Consider the following 25,882-nt stretch of genomic DNA (forward strand, 5'->3'; position numbering starts at 1 on the left):
GAAAAGGGCATATGTCTTTAAATTTGAATTAAGATGGCTGCATCTATTTCTTCATTCAACATCAGCATTGATTAGGTTGAAGAGATTTTCCACCAGAGAGTCCTCTTTCTCTCTCTTTACAGAAGATGCTATATTCCTTTTGTTTACAGTTTTTAATTATGTGAATGTCTGTGTGTCTCTGTGTGAATATGTGTACGTGCATGCAGGTGCCCTTAAAGGCCAAATGAGAGCATCTGATACTCTGGAACTTGAGTTATGGAGGATTGTGAAGACCCATCTGGTTGCTAGTCAGTGAACCTGGGTCTTCTTCAAGAGTAGCCAGTGTTATTATCTGCTGAGCCTTCTCTCCAGTGCCATACTCCTTTTCTAGCAACAAGACAATCCTATTTAAAAATTAAATCTCAATCATACTTGTTGAGATCTGGGGAAGTGGAGACTGAAGGACCAGGAGTTCAAGTTTATCCTCAGCTGCATAATAAATCTAAAGTCAGCTTGGGCTACAGGAGACCCTGTGTCTACATAAAGCATAAATCACCTTACTTAGAATTTAAAATCATCTTGAAGATTTTCCCTTTATAAATACTTTCAGTTCATCTCCATAATTCATATAAGTTTGACCATTAAACACTTGATTTCAAAGTGTAGTTGCCTTCTATTCAAAGTAAAAATTAAACCTGTACTCACAAGTGAGGGAAAGATTGAGTCACACACAGTTTAGGATAATACTGCAGAGTAATGGGCAGTACGCACTGGGTTTTAGCCATTCTGGATGTGTTCTTCTTCTCAACAAAATTAGGGATAGCATTTAGCAAAGAAATGATCATTTTTTACCACATTTAAAGACTCTGCTATACATATTGAACTTTCTCTTTTTTTTTTTTTTTTTGGTTTTTCGAGACAGGGTTTCTCTGTGGTTTTGGAGCCTGTCCTGGAACTAGCTCTTGTAGACCAGGCTGGTCTCGAACTCACAGAGATCCGCCTGCCTCTGCCTCCCGAGTGCTGGGATTAAAGGCATGCGCCACCACCGCCCGGCCCATATTGAACTTTCATTGAGCACCCAGGGTTTCATTTATCAGAATCCAGGGCTGTCTCAGAGTAGAAAGGAGCAGGTCACCACTGAGCCCTCTCATGCAGCTGAGAGCATGTTGTGTCTGGCACAGTAGAAGACTTTGTGTTACTTTCATTTTGTTCATTCCCAGAACATTTTCTGGAGTTTTAAATTAATTGTAGCATCTATTCACAATTAGTTGACAAAAAAATAACAAACAACAGACTTGAATTTGATTCTTAGTCAATCACTCAAATTTGAACAATGCAGGTTGCTTGGAGTTATTAATATTTGCTACATGTAAGGACCATCACATACTCCAGATCAGGGATTTTGAAACAAATAAAATGGGAGAAGGAATATTCACCAACAGATTTGATAAAGGAAGCTATAAACCCTATGCAGAGCATTAGCAAAAAGACATAGGAAATCAATTCTAAGTAGAGCTACACTAATTATATCTAGACATACAAGAGCAAGTATGTAGGCACCAAGTTACTTTTTTTTACTTCAAATAACTATTTACCAAAGCTAGTAATTATTAATCTTGTTCAGTTAGTTTTGATGAAATAGTCTGGTTCTCTGATTTTCTTAAACAGTTTGATAGAGAAAGTTGCTGTACCATAGTAACAGAACCTTGGTAAAGTTCGAATTACTATTTTAATCTTTATTCTTGAATGTTTAAAATTAGTAAGGTCTACAGAATGTTTCTCCAGAGATTGGTTGAAGAAATAACAAAACCTTGCGATGCAATCAAATCCCTCTGCCTGATCTTCTCGGGTAGTAACTGCAATATTTTGTGTGCTGCAAACCCCCAAAGAGCTTAGGGGGGCCTGGTATATAATTTTGTAGAGGACACAAATGATTAACATTAACTTCATGTTTATTGACTGGGTATCATAAGTAACTCTATCTGCGTAAGATTGTTTTGCTTAATTGCTTAACTCAATTGTTCTGGCTGAATATAAAAATCATAGGTGTTGTGAATGAGTTGCGATAAAATATTTCTCCTAGATAAAAAGTTTTAATTGTATTTAGTTAATTTTATTTTAAACTAGATATAGTTTTGTACTCTTCATGTATTCACATGAAGAATATGAAGGATAGTTGCTTTCTTATAGATGAAAGTAATCAGAAAAGCAGGGCACTTGAGTAGATGAGCTGAAATCCATTTGGTTCACTTCCCTACTGAGTAAAGGCTCTTAATATCAACTTATGCCCCGATGGAAGTAAGGTTGTTCAGATCCTTGACTTCCCCTTGCTAACTAAGTCATGCTTGCCAGCCCAGAGTTTGGAATTTAACCTGTTACTGTCTCTTTAAGAAGTCCAACTTTTGCTATTCATGCTCCCCCAAAAGAGAAATGGCAGTAACTGAGCAGCCCTGGTTAAGAAAAACACCCACTATGTCGCCGATTTTATCTGTTCTCTTTCAGCCATGAGAAAATACCTGAAACAAGGGGCAAATTATGGAAATAGGGTTTACTTCAACTTCCAGTTCAATGGGATGTAGTCTTCTGTGGAGGAGAATATGATCATGAGGTCATATCTGCAGTCAGGAAGCAGAAGGTGATGAATGCTGGTGCTCAGGCAGCTCTCGCCTTTTTATGCAGTCCAGGACACCAGTCCAGGCAATGGTGACAGCCATCCACATTTAGGAAAGGTTTCTCACCTCAGTTAACCTCTGTTAGAAAACTCTGTCATGCCAAAAACTTGTCTCTGTGGTGATTCTAGATCCAATCAAAATGACAATATTAGCAATTACATTAATATTTTAACATTTGCTATATTCACCTTATATAAATGGCCTACTTAGAGGAAGGGTTAAAAGTTCAGCTGAATTGCCGAATCTTCCTCAAGAAATATTTCCAAAAGATGCCCGTGGCCCTGGCTCTCAATGTTCACACAACCAAAAAGTAATAGATTTCCCTGCATTATATTAACATTTCACAGTACACTTGTGGATGCTTCTTTTGCATAGATGCTGAAGATGGACCCCAGATTGCTAAATGACCATTTTCCAGTTGGTTGCATCCCAGTCCAGAAGTACTTTTTAAATGAGAGAATAACCATTTAGCTAGTGTGGTTTAAGTTATCTATGAATATTGAGTCGTTGCTGCAGGAGGTCGCCAGTGAGTTAAAGAGCACTTGGCCTACTAAGAGAGACTGTATTAGTTAATTATCTGCTGCTGTGACAAATCATCCTGGCAAAGCAGCTGAAGAAAGGATGGATTCATTTTGATTGATGGCACCAGAAAAAGAGAGTCTGTCGTGGAAAGGAAGGCATGGCAACAGTCAGAGAAAGCATAGTGGTTGGAATAGGAAGATCACATATCTGCCCACACACAAAGCAGAGAAAGGAGGGGGGGAGAAAATGGGAAGGAGACAATCTATAGAGCCTCAAAACCTTCCAATGATATATATCGTTCAGCAAGGATCCTCTTTCTAAAGCTACCAAAACCTTCCTAGACTGGACACTAGCCAAGGACCAAGAGCTCAAGTCATCAAGCTTATGGGACATTGTTGTAGAACATTATTTAAAGGTGTGTTGCTTTTTTTTATTTAAATTTATTTATTTATTAAGGATTTCTGCCTCGTCCCCGCAACCGCTTCCCATTTCCCTCCCCCTCCCCCGATCAAGTCCCTCTCTCTCATCTGCTGGAAGCGCAATCAGGGTTCCCTGACCTGTGGGAAGCCCAAGGACTGCCCACCTCTATCCAGGTCTCTTAAGGTGAGCATCCAAACTGCCTAGGCTCCCACAAAGCCAGTACGTGCAGTAGGATCAAAAACCCACTGCAATTGTTCTTGAATTCTCAGTATTCCTCATTGTCCGCTATGTTCAGCTAGTCCGGATTTATCCCATGCTTTTTCAGACCTAGGCCAGCTGGCCTTGGTGAGTTCCCGATAGAACATCCCCATTGTCTTAGTGTGTGGGTGCACCCCTCGTGGTCCTGAGTTCCTTGCTCGTGCTCCGTCTCCTTCTGCTCCTGATTTGGACCTTGAGATTTCTGTCCAGTGCTCCCATGTGGGTCTCTGTCTCTGTCTCCTTTTATCGCCTGATGAAGGTTAATATTCATGAGGATGCCTATGTGTTTGTCTTTGGATTCACCTTCTTATTTAGCTTCTCTAGGAACATGAATTATAAGCTCAATGTCCTTTATTTATGGCTAGAAACCAAATATGAGTGAGTACATCCCATGTTCCTCTTTTTGGGTCTGGCTTACCTCACTCAGGATAGTGTTTTCTATTTCCATCCATTTGTATGCAAAATTCAAGAAGTCCTTGTTTTTTACTGCTGAGTAATACTCTAATATGTATATATTCCATACTTTCTTCATCCATTCTTCCGTTGAAGGGCATCTAGGTTGTTGCTTTTTTTATGCTGCATTTGTTTAACTCTGTGAAGCTGTGACTTTTTGCCTCTCTAAAACACCTGATGGTCTAATAAAGAGCTAAATGGCCAATAGCGAAACAGGACCAAGTATAGGTAGGACTGGCATGCAGAGAGTATAAATAGAAGGAGAAATCTGGAAGAGGAGAGAAACAACAACAAGAAGAGGACACAAGGGGTCAGTCACACAGCCAGCCATAGAGTAAGTGTGAAAGTAAGATATATAGAAGAAAAAGAAAAAGCCAGAGGCAAAAGGCAGTTGTGATAATTTAAGTTTTGAAAAGCTGGCTAGAAACACACCAAGCTAAGGTTGGCATTTATAAGTAATAATAGGTCTCTCCATATGTGATTTATTTGGGTGCTGTGTGGCAGGCCCCAAAGCAGCAAAAAAAAAATCCCTAATGAGTAAAGAGTAAGAAAAGAAACAACAGGACATTTCTCATTCAAACTATGACACATACTTTGTCTCAAAATAACATAGAGAAAATAATGCTTTGAACCTTACTATCCTATTAATCTGTGGTATATATTTATTACAAATATAGCACCCGTGTGAATGGAGATGTAAAGTGTACCCACTGTTATGAAAATCAGCATCCACACCTGTACATTATTATAATCCTTTTCTCCCATAAGACATGTATGAATATTTGCATATCATTTTGATATTATGCTTATTATTCATTATTTACATAAATAGAGTGCCATAATTTTACTTTCAAATAGCATGAGCTATTTGTGAGTAGGAAATAGGAGTAATTATGTACATGCATTTAACCTTTCATCTTAAGCAGCTTCTCTGTGCATAGCTGTACCTAGGATGTTAAGTAGCGTGCAACTGGAGTCAAGGAGTCATTGGGAGAATAAATAACAGATTGCAGAAATCTTGATACATTAGTAGACATGAGGAACAAAAGAAGCAAAAACTTTTATCTGTCTCCTAGAGATTCAGTTAATTGAAAAGGTAAAGTTTTACACATGGTTATTAAAACATATGCCAAAGAGTCATATTTAAAATCTAGATATCCAAGCTGACATTGTGGTTTCTGTGTTCACACTCTATGAGTTATATGATATTATTAACTTGGCCAGTTCCTTTGATGCTCAGACCCATCCCTACAATGCCCACTTCTGTTGCCAAACTATGCTGCTCTCTTTCTCTTGAAACATTAACATCCTTCTCCTCTCGAGTTGTGGAATCCTCAAACAGAGATTGATTCTCTCTCCTCTCGTTATGCACTGCTCTCTACATAGCACCGATTTATGTATCTGTTCTTTAATGATTTCTTCAGCCTTCTCTCTCTTTTTCTCTAACACAAAAGTAACAGGTGGCCTAGTTTTTCTCAAGTCACAAAAATTGCAAAAATATATTCATACGTTTAAAAATATGTATTGTATCATTTATTTGTGTGTATGAGTCTGTGTGCATGTATGTCCTACTGCATATTGGTTGGTGATGATGGGGATCAGAGGGAGGGGCCGAATCCCTGGAGCTGCAGCTACAGGCTTCTATGAGCAGCCTAGCATGAGTGCTGAGAACCAAACTCAGGTCCTTCAGAATGATAGCAAGTGGTATTAGTTTCTATGCCATATTTCTAGCTCTCATGTTGTTGTCGTTTTTTGAAAAAATAGATGCAAGTACTATGTCAACAAGTAAGCAGTAGTATTGAGATATTTTGCATTGTTTCCTATGATGAACCTTCATAGCAGTTGCGGTTTTTACACTTATAGGACATGGTAATCTAGTCAGCCTTAGCATATAACTGGCAGTGAGTGTTCAACTGTTACCACTATAGTAAACAGCTCAACCCTAGGTTGAGCTATATAAAGTAATATAGCAGTTACATACAAGAATGACAACTTTAAATTCTCAATTAAAAATTAAAGAGGTCCTGGAGAAATGGCTCGGTAATTAAGAGCACTGGTTGCTCTTCCAAAAGACCCAGGTTCAATTGCTAGCACCCAAATGGTGGCTAACAACCGTTTGTAACTCCAGTCCCAGGGTTATGACACCATCTTCTGTCTTCCATAGGCACCCAGCTACAGACATAGGTAAAACATCCATATACATAAATTAAAAACAAATAATCCTTTCTAAAGTTATAGGTAATTTAGAACATTTTAACAGTGTGATATACTTGTCTGACATGATTAGGAACAAATATTCCCAGATATTCAGTAAACTCTTAGTGTATAAGGCCCCAAATGGCTACATAAATTTTCATTTTGGTAATCTTCATGTGAAGCATGATTAATAAAACCTCACAGACAAATATTGGGGTTCAACCTGAAGACCAGAAAAGCAAAGCAGCTAGTCACTGGTTCTTACCTCAACCTTAGTCTTAAATGGCGATCCTGTCTCCAGGAAACCTCAGAATGAGACTGAGAGCTGTCTTCTCTTGTTTGATAATCCTCTTTAATTCTGGGATTAAGTGCGTACCCAATAATCACCTGGTTTCTATAGCAAACTAGTATGGCTATTGGGATTAAAGGTGTATGTCATTGCTGCCTGGTCTGTAAGGCCAGTGTATCTTTTCTGATCTTCAGGCAAGCTTTATTTTTTAAAATGCAAAAATGCCACTACATTTATGCATTTCACAAAGATCTTTTGAGCAGAATACTTTAGCGCAATGCATCTTTTTAATAACAGTCAGAGATACTGGAATTTACAGCTGTATTGAAGAATGTTAGAACCCGAGATTAAAATGGAAAAAGAAAAGAAAAAAAGCAAAAAACAGAAAAGAAAAAGAACTCCTATACTAACTAATAGCCCTTCCTTTGAAAATGTCATCTGTATTTACATCTAATTAAGATGGCACATCTATCTCTTCCTTATCATCAGCACTGATTAGTGATGGCGCTTTCCTGGCCTCTCCAGTCTGCATCATCTTTTCTCTCTTTTCTTAGGTTTTCCTTCTTTTTCTCTAGAATAACAAGAGCCAATAAAAGGTCACATTACTTAATATGACCATATATATATATATATATATATATATATATATATATATTTAATATGGCCTTAAATATATTTAATATGTTTCTTACAAATCACAATAGCAATGTGGAAAACACTTTAGTGTTGTATGCAATTAACATGTGGAAAGTATTATTTCAAAATGTTGTCAGAATTGCTAGTGATACAGAAGTCCTTCGTTTCACAGAAAAATCACTTTTTGTTTGATATGGCATGCTTTAAATTGAAAATTAATTTTGCCCATAATGTAAATTGAATTTGGGAAAATAATTTACAGGGGGAAAAAGTGCTTAGAAATAGAAATAAACAAAGTCAATACATACACCTGAAACACAAAATGACTTTTTTATATTTAATTTTATATTTAATTGTTTTGGTGTATAATCTGTATTATACTATATAATTATATGATTAGTTGTTATATATTTAATGTATTATTTTAGTATTACGTATTATAATTATATAAGTATAAAAATATGAAATAAATTAGACAAAATTGTCTTGTAAATCATTTGATCAATTCTAAGGAAGACAGTATTTAATTCCACATAGTTTAAGTTTAATTGCCATAACTAATATAATAGAACTGGTAAATGTGTCTTGAAAGTCCACACTGTTTCCAGAATATCACTCTGCTGACTTCATAAAATGGTCCCCATACAGACATTGTAGCAAAAACTAGCCCAACCCAAAACATGTTGAGGTAACTTTATGAAACCAACTCTGAATGCATATAGATTATCTTGTACTGAAATTTAATATGCCCATTCCACAAGTAGTCATTTTCTTCTTAATGCGTTAAAAATTTCCATGCATTGTCATATACAGCTAGATATGCATATCTTCTTTCAGTATTCATTTACACAGTACACAAATGAATACATGTAATGTATGAATATTCATATGAACATATGTATGGATGAACACAATGCATGCATGTGCTCACAATTTACCATTACCAAATTTTACTAGACTAAGTTTTAAGAAAAAAGCAATGACGAAGTCATAAAGGAAGCATGACAACACATTTTGGAGAATTTTTGTGAAGAAGATATAATTGTGTTTATCCTTTTTCTTCTTCAGGGATCACTGTTTAGGGAGCCACAAAATATTTCAGAAAAGTAGATCTGTTTTTCAACTTTATCTTCAGAAAAACAGAGACGTCCCAGGAAAGTTCTGTCGGAAGGTAAGATTTTCTAAATGTGGGTGTCAGTTTGGCACATTGACACATTTAAGGAGCGTAGCTCTATCTCGATGGCTTCCTGCCAATTTGGAATTACTTAGCCTAATGAATAGGTGTTTATTTCACTGTAGTTATTAAAACATGATAAAATATTTTCATGAAATTCCTTAACAATCCAGACTGAAACAATAATAATGAATTTGTAAGTTCAACGTTTGGGGGGGTGAACTGGAAATTTGTCTCAATATACCCCCAAATTCATAAGTTGGAGACTGAATCTCCAAGGGTTAGGATTTAGGAGACAACATCAAATGGTGCACACTTAAGTTTAGAAGAAATGAGATTCGAGTTCTTATTAAATAAATGCCCACATAAGAGGTTGGAACCCCTCCATTGGAATAGAGCCTAGAAGCAGCTGGCTACAATTTAGGCAGATGCCTCCCCTTGAACTTAAAACCCCTTGACCTCTATAACAATAAAAAATCTGTTGTTTTAACACACTCAATCTATGGTCCTAATGATATTATTTAGCTATAGCATCCCGATGACTAGTCATTCAGCCTGACAGCAGGCCAATTGATTTCCTAAGAAAACAGTTAGTGAGAGACCTACTGAGGTCACCATATGCATGCTTCCACATAATCACTTAGGAACAATGGGAAACACAAATATAAACAAGAGCCCCACTGATGGCAGAAAAACAGCGCAGTTCTTGTCCTGTGTGAAGACTATTTATGTCCTGTCAATGTAGCTTACGTCCAATCAGATTAATATTCATAACTGCATATAATAATCTGCCAAGAGAGGAATGAGGGTACTTTAATGATACAATTTCATGTGGTTAGATGTGAATTCTATTTTCCTCTGTGATGTCTTGAGATACTCCCAGCCCAAATTGCACAGTGTGCATGAACTTTGCTATCTTGTCAGGTTTCATCCACAGAATCTTTCCAATTACCTGCTTTAAGCAGAAATCCCAACATCCTATCATTTCCATCAGATAACAGATTTCTAGTGTGTGACTTTTTTCTATATGGTATGAGCTGTTTCATCATAAAAATAAATGTCAGAAATCATATCCATTTGCAATATATCTATGTGGAATATAACATAATGAGGCCAAAAGAGAGTTGTTTAGAAATTTCTCTTGGATCTGGCTTCTGGCTCAGCCATTGATGACAGTTCCAGGACTGTACATCTGAAATCTAGGTAGAGTAGTATCACAAAATCCAACTGATACCTCAACGCTAATAAGCTTATGTTTCTTCAAATTACTTTCAATGTTGCAAAAAAAAAAAGGTGAAATTGTGATATTTTATTGCCACACAGGGAAGAATAAGAAACATGTGGCTCTAATTTACTTGTTGATAAAATAAATTTTTGACTCTTGTAGTAGTCCACAAATCACTAGCGCTTTAGTCTCATATAAATTAAAGTACTTGGGAGTTGGAGAGTTGGCTCAGTGGCTAAAAATTCTTGGTGGTTTTGCAGAATTCCTAGAACCCAGATGCAGCAGCTGACTACTGGCCGTAACTCCAGCTCCAGGGGACACAGTGCCCCCTTCTGGCCCCCACAAGCATCTGCACTCACATGCATATACTCATACATAATCACACATGCATAAACTGAATTAAGAACTAAAAATCGTTAAAGATCTAAAACTCACACAATTCTAACACACTGATATCATGTTTTATATGAGACATTTATCTAAAAACATTTCATATTCATGATTCTTTTAAAACAAATACAGAAACAGCATCCCACTGTAATAATCTCAGGTTTCAGAAATGGAACTGGCGATCTTAGATTTGAGCCAACCACAAATCTTCAGAGCTTGGATGCTCTCCTACCAACTTATATAGGAGAAAGACATTGATTCATACACTACACTGTGTTTAGATTTGAGATAAATGATATCTGGACAAAATTTTCATTTTATGTGTATAGTTGTCAAACTGCAGTCACTTGAGAAAAGGGGTCCTCAAAGGAAGAATCATCCTCTCAGGTTGTCCTGTGAACACTCTGGGGCTCATTTTCCAAATGATGGTTGACAGCCAAGGTCCTAGCCCACTGTGGCTGCTCTCAGGCCTCACAGTAAATCTGGAGTTAAAAAGCAGACTGAGCAAGCCATGGGAAGAGAGCCAATAAGCAGAGTTCTTCCATGGCTTGCTGCAGGTCCCCTGCCTTGGCTTCTGTCCATGACCAACTGTAAAATGTAAGATAAGACAAACTATTCCCCCATAAGCTGGTTTTGGACAGCATTTCATCACAGTGATGGAGAAGCTAAGTAGGACAATGTATATTTTCATTTACTTTATTTTATCTTCTTGCAGCTATAACCACCCTGTCCAAAGCCTGGTACACCATATATATTTAAAAATGAACCCCATTCTGTATGTATTAGGTTGTAGGCACTAACCGTAGCTCTTAGAGGATTAAATAGATGAAGTGGGGGAAAGCAGGTGATAAATACTCTTGTCTCCTTATCATCTGTAACTAACAGTGTCAACGTATAAATCAAAGCATTTAATTGGGGGCTCACAGTTCCTGAGGGTTAGAGTCAATGACCAACATGAAAGGGAATGTGACTGCAAGTTAGAAACTTGGCTTCATCTAATCCACAATCAGGAGGCAGATAGAGTGCTAACTTGAAATGGCATGGGGTTTTGAAACCTCAAAGCCCACCTCCATCAAGTGAAACAGCTCCTGTAATAAGACCACACCTCCTAATCCTTCTTAAACAGATCCACCAACTGGTGACCATGCATTCAAATATATGAGCCTAAGGGGGACATTCTCATGCAAATCACCATAGTTCCTGTCATAGTTAGCTTTAGCTCTCAAACTGACATAATCTAGAGTCATCTCGGAAAAGAGAGCTTCATTTGAGGAACTATTTCCATCAGACTGGCCTGTGGATGGGAATGTAGGGCATTTTCTTGATTAGTAATTGATGTAAAAGGATAGAGTCCATTGTGGGCAGTATCATCCATGGGAAAGGGAGCCTGGGCTGTGGATGAAAAGTAGCAAAGTTGCATTCCTCTGTGGTCTCTGTTTCTGTTCCTGTTTTTTGGTTTCTGCCTGGAATTCCTGCCTTGCCCTCCCTCAGTGATATAACCCAGTGATATAAGGCAAACACACCCTTTCTTCCTCAAGTTACTTTGGTCATGGTGTTTTCATCGCATAGACAGAGAGCCAACCAGGAGAGCTGCTTCCATTTCAACACAAGTCTAGCAAATGTTCCCCTCTTGCAATGCTGGTGAATTGAATACAACTGGTACAGCTGATTGGCTTTATTCCTTTTTTGTTAATTACCATACTTAAAATAACCGTTCCTTATTTTTATGGTCTTCATAAATAGTGAATGTCCTTTCTTAATTCTAATTTTAAAGTGATACAAAATTCTCTTTTATTTTCAGAAATTCAACCTTAAAAATTATGAAAAGCATAGTTTCTTTCTGGGAAGATCGTATAAGTAGTTAGGTTTCTGCATTAAACCAGGAATACAGTCATTTATACCACTTGACTCAATCTATTGGACTTGTTGCATTTCCGCAGTTACCTTAGTGATTTCTAATTGTGCAAAGCCTTACAGCACTCAATTCATCTCCAATGTTGTGATTGTTTAGGAAGTAATCTAATGGTCTTTAGCAATCAACTAGGTTTCAAAATTTTTAATGTTCTCACCTCAGTGAGATACAATGTAAATAACTGAATACCTTTCTCTTAACATTTCAATCCTCTTTGAAAATAATTCAAATGTGATCAAAAGCGCCATTGCAACTGTATAAGCTAATCACAGAAACACGATTTCCCTCTAGCTCAGAGGATGTTCACAGAACAATGACAGTAATAGAGTTTTTTCAAAATGAGATCTTACACAAGTTGACTTCCAACTCTTAATCCTCCTGCCTCATTCTCTTAAATTCTGAAAACTGGCTCAGTAATAGATTCCATATAAGAAAAAAATAAGTTAATTTATTTTTTTTCCTTAAGACAAAAATACTATGTCACTTTTAGAGAAAATGAAGTGCACAGTATGTTCCGTGGCAAATGAAGGTTCTCTCTGTACTTTGTAGATACTTCACAAAACATTTCTAGGAGCCAGAGAGATAACTCAGAGCTTAACAGCACTGGCTGCTCTTACAGAGGACTCAGGTTCAGTTCCCAGCACCCACAAAGCAACTCACAATCTTATTCAACTCCAGTTCCAGGGATCCAGCATCTTCTACTGACTGCCGCCATTGCAACATACGATGTACATATGTACAAGCAGGCAAACTTCATACCAGTAAAATAGTAAATGCTTAAAATAATTATTCCTAATAAATGGCTATAGGAAAAAAGACCAATTTCCTCCTCCTCCTCAAAAAGCATGTCTGGAGGCCAATAAAAAGCATTCACAGTATATATGCAGATTTAATATGGAAATATGCAAATAAAATTTCACCCATAAATAAAAGTTATTTACATGCTTGCTTTGATCTAACATCTGTGGAAATTGAAGTTCTACATGTTACAACATCTTAACTACATTAGTTATCTAAAGTATGTCTCAAAACATTAGTCATATGACACACAGACACACCCCTAAATTCTTCTGCCTCTTTTTTTCAGTAAGTATTCTCGCAAAACCTGTATTCTTGCATATTCTTCATTGTAATGGCAAGGGCTGACCACACGAGGGCAACAACCGTCTCTCTCATCACCCCACCCCTTGTAATTTCCTGTGTTTTACCTAATTTTATATAGCTAAACTTTAGTTTTCTCTGTTTCAAAAGGAAAAAAACAATATCAGTGTCACAGTTTTTGCCATAGCCACCCTGGTGACCCTAATGTAACGTCCTACCTCTTAGCATTTCTGCGCTGTTTCTAACAGCACGCTCCCAAACTCTTACTGTGTAATCCTGAACTTGCTCTTTCCACGTCACCTTGCTTCTATTCAGCCTACCCACAGAACTAGACAACGTAAAAATGAATTCGCCTTTGACGTACAGCAATATCTAGGACTTCCTTCTAATATTTTCTGTCAGGAACACAGGCTGTTTTAAAAATAGAGTGTATGAGCTCAGAGCACTTACAACCCAGGTTATAAGAATGCTCCAACAACGAAACGTGTCGCCCCCGTGTGGTCAACAGTGCCATTGCGCTGAAGATGGGACACTAAGCCCTTGTACATAGAGTTTGCATGATGCACACCTGCTTGTGTATGTGTGTTCAAGTATGCGAGTCTGTGCATAGAGGCCATAAGACTGATGTTTTAACGTAGACACTCTTGTCAATTTGAAGAAAAATAAATTGCCAATTAATAACTTCTAGGACCTATATTACTGATAGCTGTAATGTATTTGTCACCATTAGTGTCTCTAATATACTTCAGAAATAGGACACAGTAAAGAAGAAAAATGGAATCATAGGTGTCTTCTATCAGGTGTCACACTGCCATGGCTTGGTGTGCACACAGAAGAAGAAAAGATGAAGATGACGATGAAAGATGAGATGAAGAGACGGAGGCTCAAGAGGAGAGTAGAAAGGGAAGGAGAGGGAGATGGGGAAAAAGAAGGGAAAAGTAGAAAAATTGGTGTCAAAAGCCAGGCTCCTTATTAGGAGAAATTGCTGTTTGACCTGGGTGGTACCCAGATGTTTTCCCAGCATCCTGGGGGTTTATCCTCATCCAAAGCTCAGCTTACTGTTTCACTTGGAAAGAGAGCTCACACAGTTAAAGAAAGTAGTGGAAGTTATTTAAAACCAAGCTTAAAAATGACAAATAGAGGTTATCAAAGAGGAGAGTGAAATGACAGCAGGAAGCTATTTTTATCTGCTCCTCATTCCTATTCACTCCATAAATATTAATATAGTTTTCTGTCTACAGAGTGAAGATGACCACAGTCTGTTTCATCTGAATCAGCTCCTAGAATTTACACATATTTGGAAAATATCCAGGTAAGATGTTCTATCTCTCACCAAATTCTCAAACGCCAGATCCAATATCTTTTCAGTTGGTTGTCACTTTTGCACTTGACTAGGTATCTCCTTTTGTCAAATCCCACTAATAATTATCTAGTCTTCACAGCTACTCAGATGTACTCGAGGAATGATAGGACTCTCATTTTGAAATATCTTTGCTGTTGGTTATTACACTCCAAAGATTTCTTTTTCTTATTCATTTTGTGAATTTGGGTATTCGTAGAACTCAGCTCATTGTAAAACTCAATTTCCACACCTTGAAAGTCACCATCAGCTGCTTAAAATTCTTCTGGACTTCCCTGATATAATTGGTATGTCACAAATAGAGGAGTGTGAATTCAAACTGGGAAACTCAACTGACAGAAAATGGGCACCTCATAATTGATCCTCACACCTAAAAGTATGCCTGTGTTGCTTAGAATAGATGCATCAGAAAGTAAAAACAGAAGATTCCAGGGTGTACTTTCTCTGGAATTAAATAACTGTTCTGAGCAGAACCAGGAAGAAGCTGGGATGTAGGAGGTGTAACTCGTGTGTGTGTGTGTGTGTGTGTGTGTGTGTGTGTGTGTGTGTGTAAGGGGGGGGCATAAGTCTGAAGCAAAGCCTTCTGTAAAGATAGTCAGATTGGCTTGTGCTGTCTTGATGACATTCAGCATTTTCTGAAGCTAGTATTTATTTTGCATGCATTTTCTTACCTAAATCTCCTCACAGTGCTGTGGCGACCCATCTTATTTGCTTCAGAATCAAGGAAATGGAGGCTCTAAGAGGTCATATAAATCTCCAGGCTCCTAAGTCACTATTAGAGTGAGTGCTGAACTCAGGTGCAGTGGAATCTCCAAGGGCTGCATCTTTGCATTAAATCATTGCGTTCTTATATTGACTTTCCCCCAGAACCACTCCCAAAACATCCAGGCTCATTCTGTACCATCATAAAGTGGTTAGGGCGAAAAGAAGTTCCAACAACAACTAATTCAATTTTTTTTTTCTGCAAGAACCACATACGAGTTACTGGCAATATTAACTAAGGCAGCAGCTTCATTTTTACGAACTAAATCTATCCATGGAAAACACCAAAGAGGGAAATTGGAAGTAAGGTAGAAAGATAGCTAACTAACTAACAAGTTATTATACAAATGGCAAAATGGGAAATTCCTGGGAAAGGAATTGTTACTTCCAACTGGTTTGTTTGAAGATTGTGACTTGGGCCTGGTTCTTGGGACACAGAATGAAGAAGCAAGGCTGTGAGAAAATGATCCCAAAGCTGACACCCTCCTGCTCTTGTCTGAAACTTGCACTTACCCATCCTGTGGTCTTGACTGCAGTGCATAGATGTCCAAAGGGTTAAATCAGAGTAAAAATAATCCTACTCTAACAGCCTAGGTTCAGATTAAACTCCTCAACTTTTAGCTTTTCCTGAGAGTGTTAGACAACAATCTGAGTAGGCTGGAGGAGATACCACAACCCGGTATGTCTCCTCCTTTGTTATAGGAACATAAGCAGTGAAGTTAAAAACAAAAAAACACCAACAAAACAAAACTATCACATAGATACAGAGCTACAGACATGAGCAGAACCGGGTCGAGCCTTCAATGAATGCTTCTATTTCATTCCAATCCATCTTTCTGCAGTGTAACCTGTTGCGGGTTCCTACTTTGTCTCGTGATAGCCACTGCATAAACAACACAGAGCCAACCCATTGATGACTAGAATAAAGACGGGATTTCCTTTGAGTCCTCTACCTTTTATGATTCATCTATTTCTTACAAGTTGAGGAAGTTATTGACTAACAATATTTCCAGTTAGTTTTTTTCTCTAAGATATATGCATGTATTTACAAACAAAGTGAAAGAATAGGTGTGCCCCTGGAGGTGCTTCTAGCACTGGGAGCAGATTTTATGTAAAAACACACTACTCTTTTCTTACCAGTCCACTGGATTGTATAGACTTTATCTGTTTTGTCTTATAAATGACAGCTAAAGTGATAATGTGATAATGCGTGAGAAGGAAGCTACTATAAAATATATTAATGGGTTTTCCATGTAGGTCTTTGTCTTTATAACTCATTATTCAATTCCATTCAGGTATACTCAGAACAAATAAGGAGATAAAGTTAATAATGTTTTAGAAAGTGCTCTGAACAGCAAAGCTGGCAAGAACCCCTGCTCAAATCACATACATCCCACCTAAACATAGATAAGGCTGGAGCAGGAAGAGAGCTTGGAAAAGAAATATGCAATAATCTGCTGCCTAGGACAAGCCCATCCATCATAAATACCTGTCCAGTGATTTTTAAGCCTACGAACTTAGTATTTCCCAGTACTAAAATTATCTGCTTATGAATTGCATTTGAGTTTTGTAGAGCAAACTGTTTCTCCTCTGGTCTTACATCAACACAGAAGTTCCTGTGACCCTAAAAGATGTGAACAGTTTGCCCTACTAACAAGAAAGAGTTCAGTTTTGTAATAGACATCTTCTGTGTGTCCTGTGACTCAGTGTTGACAAGATCTATGTGGAGGTGGTGTCACAAGGAAAATACACAGAGGGCTCAGAACCCACCGGAGACTCCCCAGCTACCGTCGGATGCTAATTATCACTGATATTTGTGATCAACCAACTCTAAACTAAGGCCTTGTAATCCGCCTCTGAGGTTCATCATGGCATGAGGGACTCAAGAGTGCATGTTGATACTCATAAGACTTACAGGAGTCAGAAGTGAGCTGATTCAAAAGAACAAGAAAAGAAGCAGAGACCCCCAGCTCTCTGTAGGCACATCCCTCTCCCAGAAGTCGCCTATGGTCAGCTATTTGCAAACACTGAGTCTTCAGACTTCCAAGGACCTTTGTTATATACACATGATAGATCGTGTTACTGGCTGTATTAGTTGTTGTGTTAGCTACTGTGGTTAAATACCATGACACAGACAACTTAAGAAAGGGCAGGTTCTCCTGTAATGGCCAAAATTTGAGGCTAAAATAATTATGACAGAGATGTGAAGATGACAGGAGACTGATGTAGCTGAATACATGCCTTCCTGTGGTCAGGAAGAAGAGAAAGGTGAATACGGGTCTAGGACCCAAGGCTAAGAAACAATGATGCTACCATTTTCGGGGTAGATCAGATCATCACACTTTGATTATAATATAATCAAGATAAGGCCTCACAGTCAAGGCCAGAGGCAGAGGCTAATCTAATATTAATAATTCCTCAGAGGCGTGTCTCAAGGTGAATTTCTTAGTTGATTCCAGAACCTATCAAGTTAACTATTAACAAGATCACATAGGCCTTTAGTAACTAGTCTTCAACTGCCAGAGGTTGAAGAAAGACATACTAACCTGCCAGATGTTTTCCACAACCAGCTCCTACATGGCAGAGACTAGCATCTTGGGAGATCATGAAAGAGTTTATTTCAGCTAAGGTTAGGGTTACAGCTCATTATGGAGTCATAGCTGTGGGAGATTGAGCAGAGGATCACATTGTCTGCACAGTAAAAGCAGAGAGGAAGGATGAAGGTGCTAACACTCAGCATCTTAGATGGTCCAGAATCCCTCTTCTCAGAGAATGGACACACCCACAGTGGTCATTCTATCTATCTCAGTTAAACCTAAATCAAATTATGCCCATGAGACTTCTTATTCCCAAAGTGTGTTATTATCCTGTCGAGTTGAAAATTAACACCAACAATCACACAATCTCACCTCAGGAAGTATGAGCTGAGCACCTTGTGGGAATGATGGGCTTGTGAAAAATGTTTGCAATTTTAAATATGGTTTAAAGGATAATAGATTAAGTGTGATAGAATTGGGGGAGTTCATACCAGAACTCTCTGAATTAGTTCTGAAAATATATGAAAATAAATTGTGAGGTAAAATTTTGAGTAATATCAAATAATATTTATGTTCTGCCTAGTAGAGAATCTTGGAAAAATTAGAACTCATGATAAATGTCTGTGCTAAAGATGTGACATTAGACTTGTTCGGGGGAGGAGGAGGGAAATGAAAGGCGGTGGCGGGGAGGAGGCAGAAATCTTTAATTAATAAATAAATAAATTAAAAAAATAAATTTCCATACAAATTTAATTAAATTTTTGTTTTTATCTTTGTAGACAATGCCTTTCCACGGTAGTAAAGAAATACAGCTTCCATGTCAAAGAGCTGCTGGAAAATCAGGTATTGGCTTCCATAGCTTTAGCCACCTAGTCAATGAACATTTATTAAGCATCTTCTATGTTATTTTTAAAAAAATCTTTGCAAGTTTTTAAAGAAATTCAGATGGATAGAGCAGAGCCCACATTTCAAGATGATCTATGCACTATGGGAATATAGAGTAATATACAGTAAAATGCTGTAGCTGCTACCAACATGCCACACAGGGCATGCAAAAACAAAAAGGACAATGAATATCACGCATTTCAACTGTTTGTTGCAAGATCAGCATGTGTTCCTTGGTCAGAGGTGAATGGTGGAAAATGGGGAAAATGTTCCACAGAGTAAAAATAGAAACAGAACCAGTGAACTGACTTGTTGGGTTGGGAAACTATATTAAGCCTTATGCAACTTCAACCATGTTCAAGGTGAGGAGCTGACAAGAGTTATGTAGTTACTTGAATCTTATATAACCAACCTTATGACTTTTGATTTATCAGCTGATGACAGAGGCTGTTGTTCATAGCTGTACAATGACTGATAGGTGATTAGGGAGGCATCCCATTAGCCCAGCGTAATAACGAAGGCCTGGTCCAGCATCATACTTCAGGATAGAGATGAGGTGAAATGTGAAATTTGCATGATTAGGTGGAAGACTCAGGAAGCCTAAAATAACTGCAGATTTCCTGGCTGCAGCTGAATGCAGGGAGAGATCAATTCTAGAAAATAACGATGAGAGGAAAGGACGGCTCAGCAGGAGAGAGTGATGGAGTCAGTCTGAGGCTACTAAAATCTGAGCACCTGCTGGGCCTCCGGGTTGTGATCTCCATTAGGCACATCAAATCTGAGAGCTGCTTTTAGGGAAAGACTGGTGTTTCAAAAGAAAGACACCACACAGCCTCCCACAAGGCCCAGTAAATCAGAATCCAACTTTGAGAAGATGCTCCTTCTTTTGTCGTGAATCAGCAGGATCAACAGGTCCATGAAAAGGTGACTCAGGCTACTGATGATTCCCAGCAGGAATGAAGATAGTCTTGATGTGGATGCAGAACTTATATATGAACATGAATTCTATACAAATAATTAGCAATATGGGGATGGCAGTACAATTTTACACCTAATCTTCGTTCCTGAAGTCTAGTATTCTCTCTATTGGAATTCTTTCTTAGGCCTGTCTTGAACTTGAAATGTAAAGATATGGAGCATCAGTGGAAGAACATGACACTGATTTTTAAATTTTTCTATTTGCTTTTCTCTCATACAATACATTCTGACTGCAGCCTCCTCTCTCTCTTTCCCTCCCTCCAATTCCCTCCCCACCTCTCCTCTCCCCAGATCCACTGTTCCTGTGTTTTCCTTTAGAAAAATAGCAGTCTTCTCAGGGGTATCAACGTAATTTGGCATAATAAGATGCAATAAGATTAAACACAAACCCAAATCTCAAGGCTAGAGGAGGCAATCCAGCAGGAGAAAAGGAGTCCCAAGAGCAGGCAGAAGAGTCAGAGACACCCCACTCATACAGTTATTTTATAAAATGGTCATAAGTGAGTCCTGGGAGACATCTCAGTAGATCAAGTGTTTGCCATTGCAAATATGAACACCTGAGTTTGGATCCTCAGCATTCAGGCTAGAAGCTGGATACGGTAGCACACATCTGTAACTCCAGATCTGGGGAGGTAGAGACAAGGTGATCCTGAAAGCTCACTGGCCAGGCCATTCAGTTAACGCAGTGAGCTCCAGGTTCTTCAAGAGACCTTGTCTCAAAAAGTACAGTACAGACTTAGGAAGACTCCCAAGCATCAACTTCTGCCTTCACAGGCACACACATGTATCCATTTTCTCTCTTTCCCTCTCCCCTCTCTTTCTCCCTTCCTCTCTCTCTCTCTCTCTCTCTCTCTCTCTCTCTCTCTCTCTTTCACACACACACACACACACACACACATACGTGAACATATATACATACATACATATATATGCTCACATACACAAAGTTTTATAAGTTGTTCTCTTTTAAACTTGATTTCTTCAAGCTCATAAAAATCTTTCTAAGGTAGAATTTGCAATTTGTCAGGGCCTAAGGCACATCAAGACTTCAGTCATCTATGCAGAGACAATCCTAATCATTAGCGAGCTAATGAAGAGCTGAGTCGTCTTAGCCGAACATCTCTGTGCTGTTAGAGTGTTGTAGGCACCTCCATTCCACTCACACATGCTCAGACTTTGGAGGATCTATAACATTTCTGGCTTTCCAAATTTAGAAGCTTGATGCCATTGCTCAAATAGGAACCCATCCATGTGTTCACTTTGAAGGAAACCATTGGCTACTGTTAATTTTTCCAATATAACTAAAATATTGCCAAAACATCAAAGAAACACTGTCTTCACATTGTCACTAGCAGATCACAGCCATCACTTGCCCATGGATTAAGTTATAAATAGGCCTCGGTGCCTGCCGGTAGGTTTCCAGATAAACACAATCCAAAACAAAGAGCTTTCTTTTAGATTTAATTCGTAAAGTTGTGTGTCTTTCTGGGTATATGCACTCGAGCGCAGATGTCCTTGGAGGGTAGAAAAGGGCATCTGACTCTCTAGTGCTGCTCTCCAAGTGGTTGTGAGTCGCCTGACACGGATGTTGAAAACTTCACTTGGGTCCCCTGTACCAGTACACACTCTCAACCTCTGAGCCATCTCCGCAGACTCATCAAAAGCTTCTGAGATGGGTTTCTGAAGGGGAGCATCCAGATCAATGTGTGGGGGGCAGACAGCAGCATTGCCAGTTCTTGGTGCTGCACCTGTTTATTGACGAGTGAGTTAAGCAGCGTTCTATGGGGACCTCGGTGTCACACCACCTGCTTCCTTGACAAATAACTTGTCATTCATGTCCCACACCGCATCGGTTTGAAAAATAATGTTTCCCCAACCTCTTACAAACTTAGGTTATTATGTATGGTTTGAAAACAACACAACAAACCCCCGGTTAGACAAATTTCATGAATATTTCTGAATAATGTGGCTATTTTAAACTGATAGATATGTTTGTTTCCTGAAGTAATTGTTCCTTTCAGATTGGGAGATCCGGCTTGTGCCTTAGGTGACTCATTGTGCAGATAGGTTACATGGAAAAACTTTCCTCCTCAGTTCCACTCTATGGATATTTTGATTTTTTTTTAGAAATATAATTTTGAATCCATTCTGTATTTTTTATTTATCTTTAAAATTTGAGAGAAATGAAAACTAAAGCGTTTCCCCCAAGGATATTACTGAATGCGTACTTGATGTCAATAATAGAACATTTTGCTCACTAGATAATGAGATGTGGTAAGTGGTCTTTGCTGTAGGAAGTCTTACAGCTAGTGGTTACCTGCCTTTTATACTATGTATGCCAATGTAGAGCATGCGTCAAGCCTCTTTTCCAAGGTTGCATGATTTGTTTTCTGATCTCCATTCAAGCAAAGGAGTCTGATTTGTGAGCCTACCTCTAAATAAATAACCATCTATTTCTCAATTCTGAGCTAGTGTGGGATTTTTTTTTAAGCGGCCATCACAGGCCTTCCCTGAACTGGATGATGACCTGGGTTAAGATTGGGCACATTTACACACATAATTCCTAGGTTGGAGTCTATTCATCTCAACACACTATAAAGTCATATCTTTCCCTAGCTGAAATAATTGACTTGTTGTTCAAAATTATTTCTTACTGGGACATTTCAATACTTTGCTAAGTTTTGACTGAAGTGTCAGTCAGAACTTTTAGAGATAAGTAATCCCAATGATCAATCAGATAATCTAATTGCAGAGCCCATAGCTAAGATTGCATGAGATCAACTCATGCTTTGAAATGTGATTTGACTCCATGCTATGTCTACATGGTGTAGGAGGGCCTAAGAGCCCTCTTCCCTGGTCTTTCCACTATCTGGCCCATGATCCACAGACTGTATCAAGGCAATGATCAAAAGAATAATTCATCTTTTATATTCACTTAAATGGCTCAGGAGAAATAAATACATGCACCTCACATATGCTCTGCCTCTAAAACTATTAACCACCCAGAGAGGAAGAAAACTCAAAAATCTAAGGCAAAGTATTAGTACAGGATACAAGAACACATGTTATAATGTTTTAGAAGTGAAACCCTCTTAGTCACATCAAATAAACCAGTAGATATTCGGAATGTCCAATTTCAAACCTAATTTAAGCATAGTTACAGTCAGGTCTGAATTCAGAAACAGAACTTTCTGTCAACTCCAACACTATAAAGGGATTTTACTTAGCCTTCCTAGTTCATAGTCCTCATTGCTAGAGTAGAGAAAATAAAATATAATACAGGGATATCTTTAAAGATGAGTGAGAAGGATCTGCGTAATATGTTTCTCGAAGGGCAGTGACTGGAAGAACATCCAGAGAAGGACAAGTCAGGTGTTACCGTCATTGTACTGCTCTCGCAACCACCGTGTGAGAGGAGGATAATAGAGAATTCAAGACAGAGTCGTCGAACAAGTTTATAATCACACTCAGAAAAAAATAAAAGGCTCAGGAAAGGAATAAAATAAAATCATAAGAAGAAAATAAAAAGAAATAAATGAACAGTACTTGAGGACCAGTGAAGAGATCCGAAAAACAGAAGCTAGGCAGGAAAAAAATCAGGTCATAGGAAATAGCAATTACGGAAATGAAGCTTTCCTTAGCAGAAATGTAAGCCAGAAGGAAATGACTAAATGTCAGAACTATTATGTAAAGAATACTCACCCTCAGACTGAAGAAACACACACACACACACACACACATACACACACACACAAACACACACACAAAAGAATGAAGAAGGACGCTTAAAAGAAATCCCAGAGTAGCTCAGAACTGAGAAAAATAGACCATTATTTATTTAGTGGTAGACTCACAAATCAGAATTCTCTGCTGGAATGGAGAATAGAAACCGAATCCTACATCCGGAAAAGAGGCTGGATGCATTCTGTACATCGGCATAAATAGTATAAGAGGCCTCGCCCAGTGGGCGGGTCACTACTGGCTGTAGGATTTCCTACAGCAAAAGAAGTCTCAGTCTCTGTCCTTGAAGTGGAAGAGAGTGCACAGCCAAGAATCTGGGATGCTAGCAAGAGCAACAGCACCAGAGAACTTTCTGGAAAAAAAAGCAAGCATGATTGTCTACACTCTCTGGAGTTTAGCAGCTTGTTATGTATCATGGGAAGAACATGTAGTAATGTATATACAGAACACAGACTACTTATATGATGGACACTGCCTAAGGACCATGTACTGCTGGCATCGTAGGCTCTGTCTGGGTCCTTTCGTCTTCTTCAGAAGACATGCCCTTTGTACACACAAGATGGCTCAACCTGTCACTTGTAAAAACCCCTGCCATCAAGTCTGACAGCCTGAGGTGGATCCTAGCCACCCAATGGTGAAAGCAGAGAACCTATGCTACCCATCCTGTGCTCAGGTCTTCACATTCTTGCAATGGAACATACCACCACCACACACTACATATACCAATGAAGTTAATACTTTTTAAAAGATTTTAAAGAAGTGTCCTTTGGTGGAAAGTGTTTGTTTTTTTTCTCTTTGTCATCACTAAGCTATGAATTCATTAGTAATGACAGATCTCTGTGTTCTTTTATTTCTTTGTATATTAATGAAATCAAAGCTTATATATACATTATTGTGCATATTATATGTTTTATATATATACTATAATATTCATCTTGCTCCATGTGGTGTTTCTATGTTCATTTTTAAGTGTTGAATAGTATTCCATTAGAAAAATGGACCTCAGATTATGTCCTATACTGTTGGCAGACATTACCAATAATTTTTCTAGGATATAAATTTAGGATTATTCATGCATAGCTAAGTTCATTTATATTTCACAACATAGGAGAGATCCTCTTTTTAACCAGTGTATGATAGACTCCAACTTGATTTATATGTTATGATGTTCAGTATTAATTTTATTTACTAACAAATTCATGATTATTTACTTTTGAATGAATTTAATAATCATCTTCAATATTTTATTACATACATGTTGTAAACCACCTGTTGTAGGTGCTGGGCACCAAACTTAGATATTTTGCAAAAGCAGTGGGTGTCTTAACCATGGAGCTGTCTCTACAACTCTTCAGTTTATGCTTCAAACTAAGTTTACAATTTTATACTTTATGATTTTTATACTATTATCTGAAGATTGGCTTCCACAGATTTGCAAACTTTTGCTCAGTTTTTCCTAGGATGATTTACAGCTTTCTGCCTTTTAATTCTATGTTCCATTTCAAATTGCTCTTTTTGTGTTTAAAGTGGTAATCCTTGAACTTTTTAATTTTTTTGACATTTTCATACTTGCATGCAATGAATTTGATTTTTTTCCATGCCCTATTAGCTTCTCTCATCCCTTCTCTCTTTCACACCTAACCCCATTTCCCCTTCCCCTCATATTTTTATGTCTTGTCCTTTGTTCTGACTTGGTTTGTGGGTGTGTGAGACCAACTGTGATTAGTACAGATCACCTGCATAGGCATGGATGAGGGGTTAGTAACTGCAGTGCAGCAAATTATTAGTGACTATGCCACTGAAGGAAATGAACCCTATTCCTCCCTTGCACATTCAACTTCCCATCGTTCCTCTGTGAGGGGTGGTACTTTAGAACACACAGTTTCCCAGTGCTTCTTTATTTATATTTTACGTACATGGCAAGTTGTTCATTTATTTAAAATAGTTTGATTCCTTGATTGCAAGAGCTCAGCATAATTTTCAAGAACTACTAGCCATGTGGTTGCAGATCAGGTTCTAAACGGCCTGTCCTGCTCTGTGTTTATCTTATTTCATTTTATGTGCACAAGTGTTTTGCATACATGGATGTGCATCACATAGTACATTTTATCTATGGAAGACAGAAGGGGGCTTCAGAGCTCCTGGAACTGGAGACGGTTGTGAGCCACATGTGGGTGCTGGGAACCACGCCCAGGTCCTCTGGAAGAACAGTCAGTGCCCTTTCCTGCCGAGACGCCTCTCCAGCAAGGCTTTATACCAGGTGAGTCAAGTACAGTCTCACGCAGACTTTGTACCTGAGCTTCAGATCTAGGCTCTGTCCTTCCTAGGCACAGCAGGTAAATCCCTCCTGTGTCTAGATATAGCCTTCTGCAGTAGAGGGTCTTGCCATCAG

The 25,882-nt window shown here is 38.4% G+C and overlaps 1 protein-coding gene across 3 annotated transcripts in view; it reads left to right on the forward strand.

Annotated features, from left to right (window-relative positions):
- Window positions 1–25,882, forward strand: part of Pik3c2g (phosphatidylinositol-4-phosphate 3-kinase catalytic subunit type 2 gamma) — a 314,439-nt gene that overhangs the window by 21,374 nt on the left and 267,183 nt on the right. For all 3 annotated transcript variants that reach the window (XM_041640636.1, XM_041640645.1, XM_041640651.1), the window contains exons 5-7: window positions 8,494–8,596; window positions 14,469–14,539; window positions 18,666–18,729. In XM_041640636.1, coding sequence (XP_041496570.1) covers window positions 8,494–8,596; window positions 14,469–14,539; window positions 18,666–18,729 — 238 coding nt within the window. The remainder of the gene's footprint in view (window positions 1–8,493; window positions 8,597–14,468; window positions 14,540–18,665; window positions 18,730–25,882) is intronic.

The sequence above is a fragment of the Microtus oregoni genome, unplaced genomic scaffold, assembly GCF_018167655.1.
Source record: "Microtus oregoni isolate MIOR12 unplaced genomic scaffold, Mior012 000002F_ref0000024, whole genome shotgun sequence".
NCBI lineage: Eukaryota > Metazoa > Chordata > Mammalia > Rodentia > Cricetidae > Microtus > Microtus oregoni.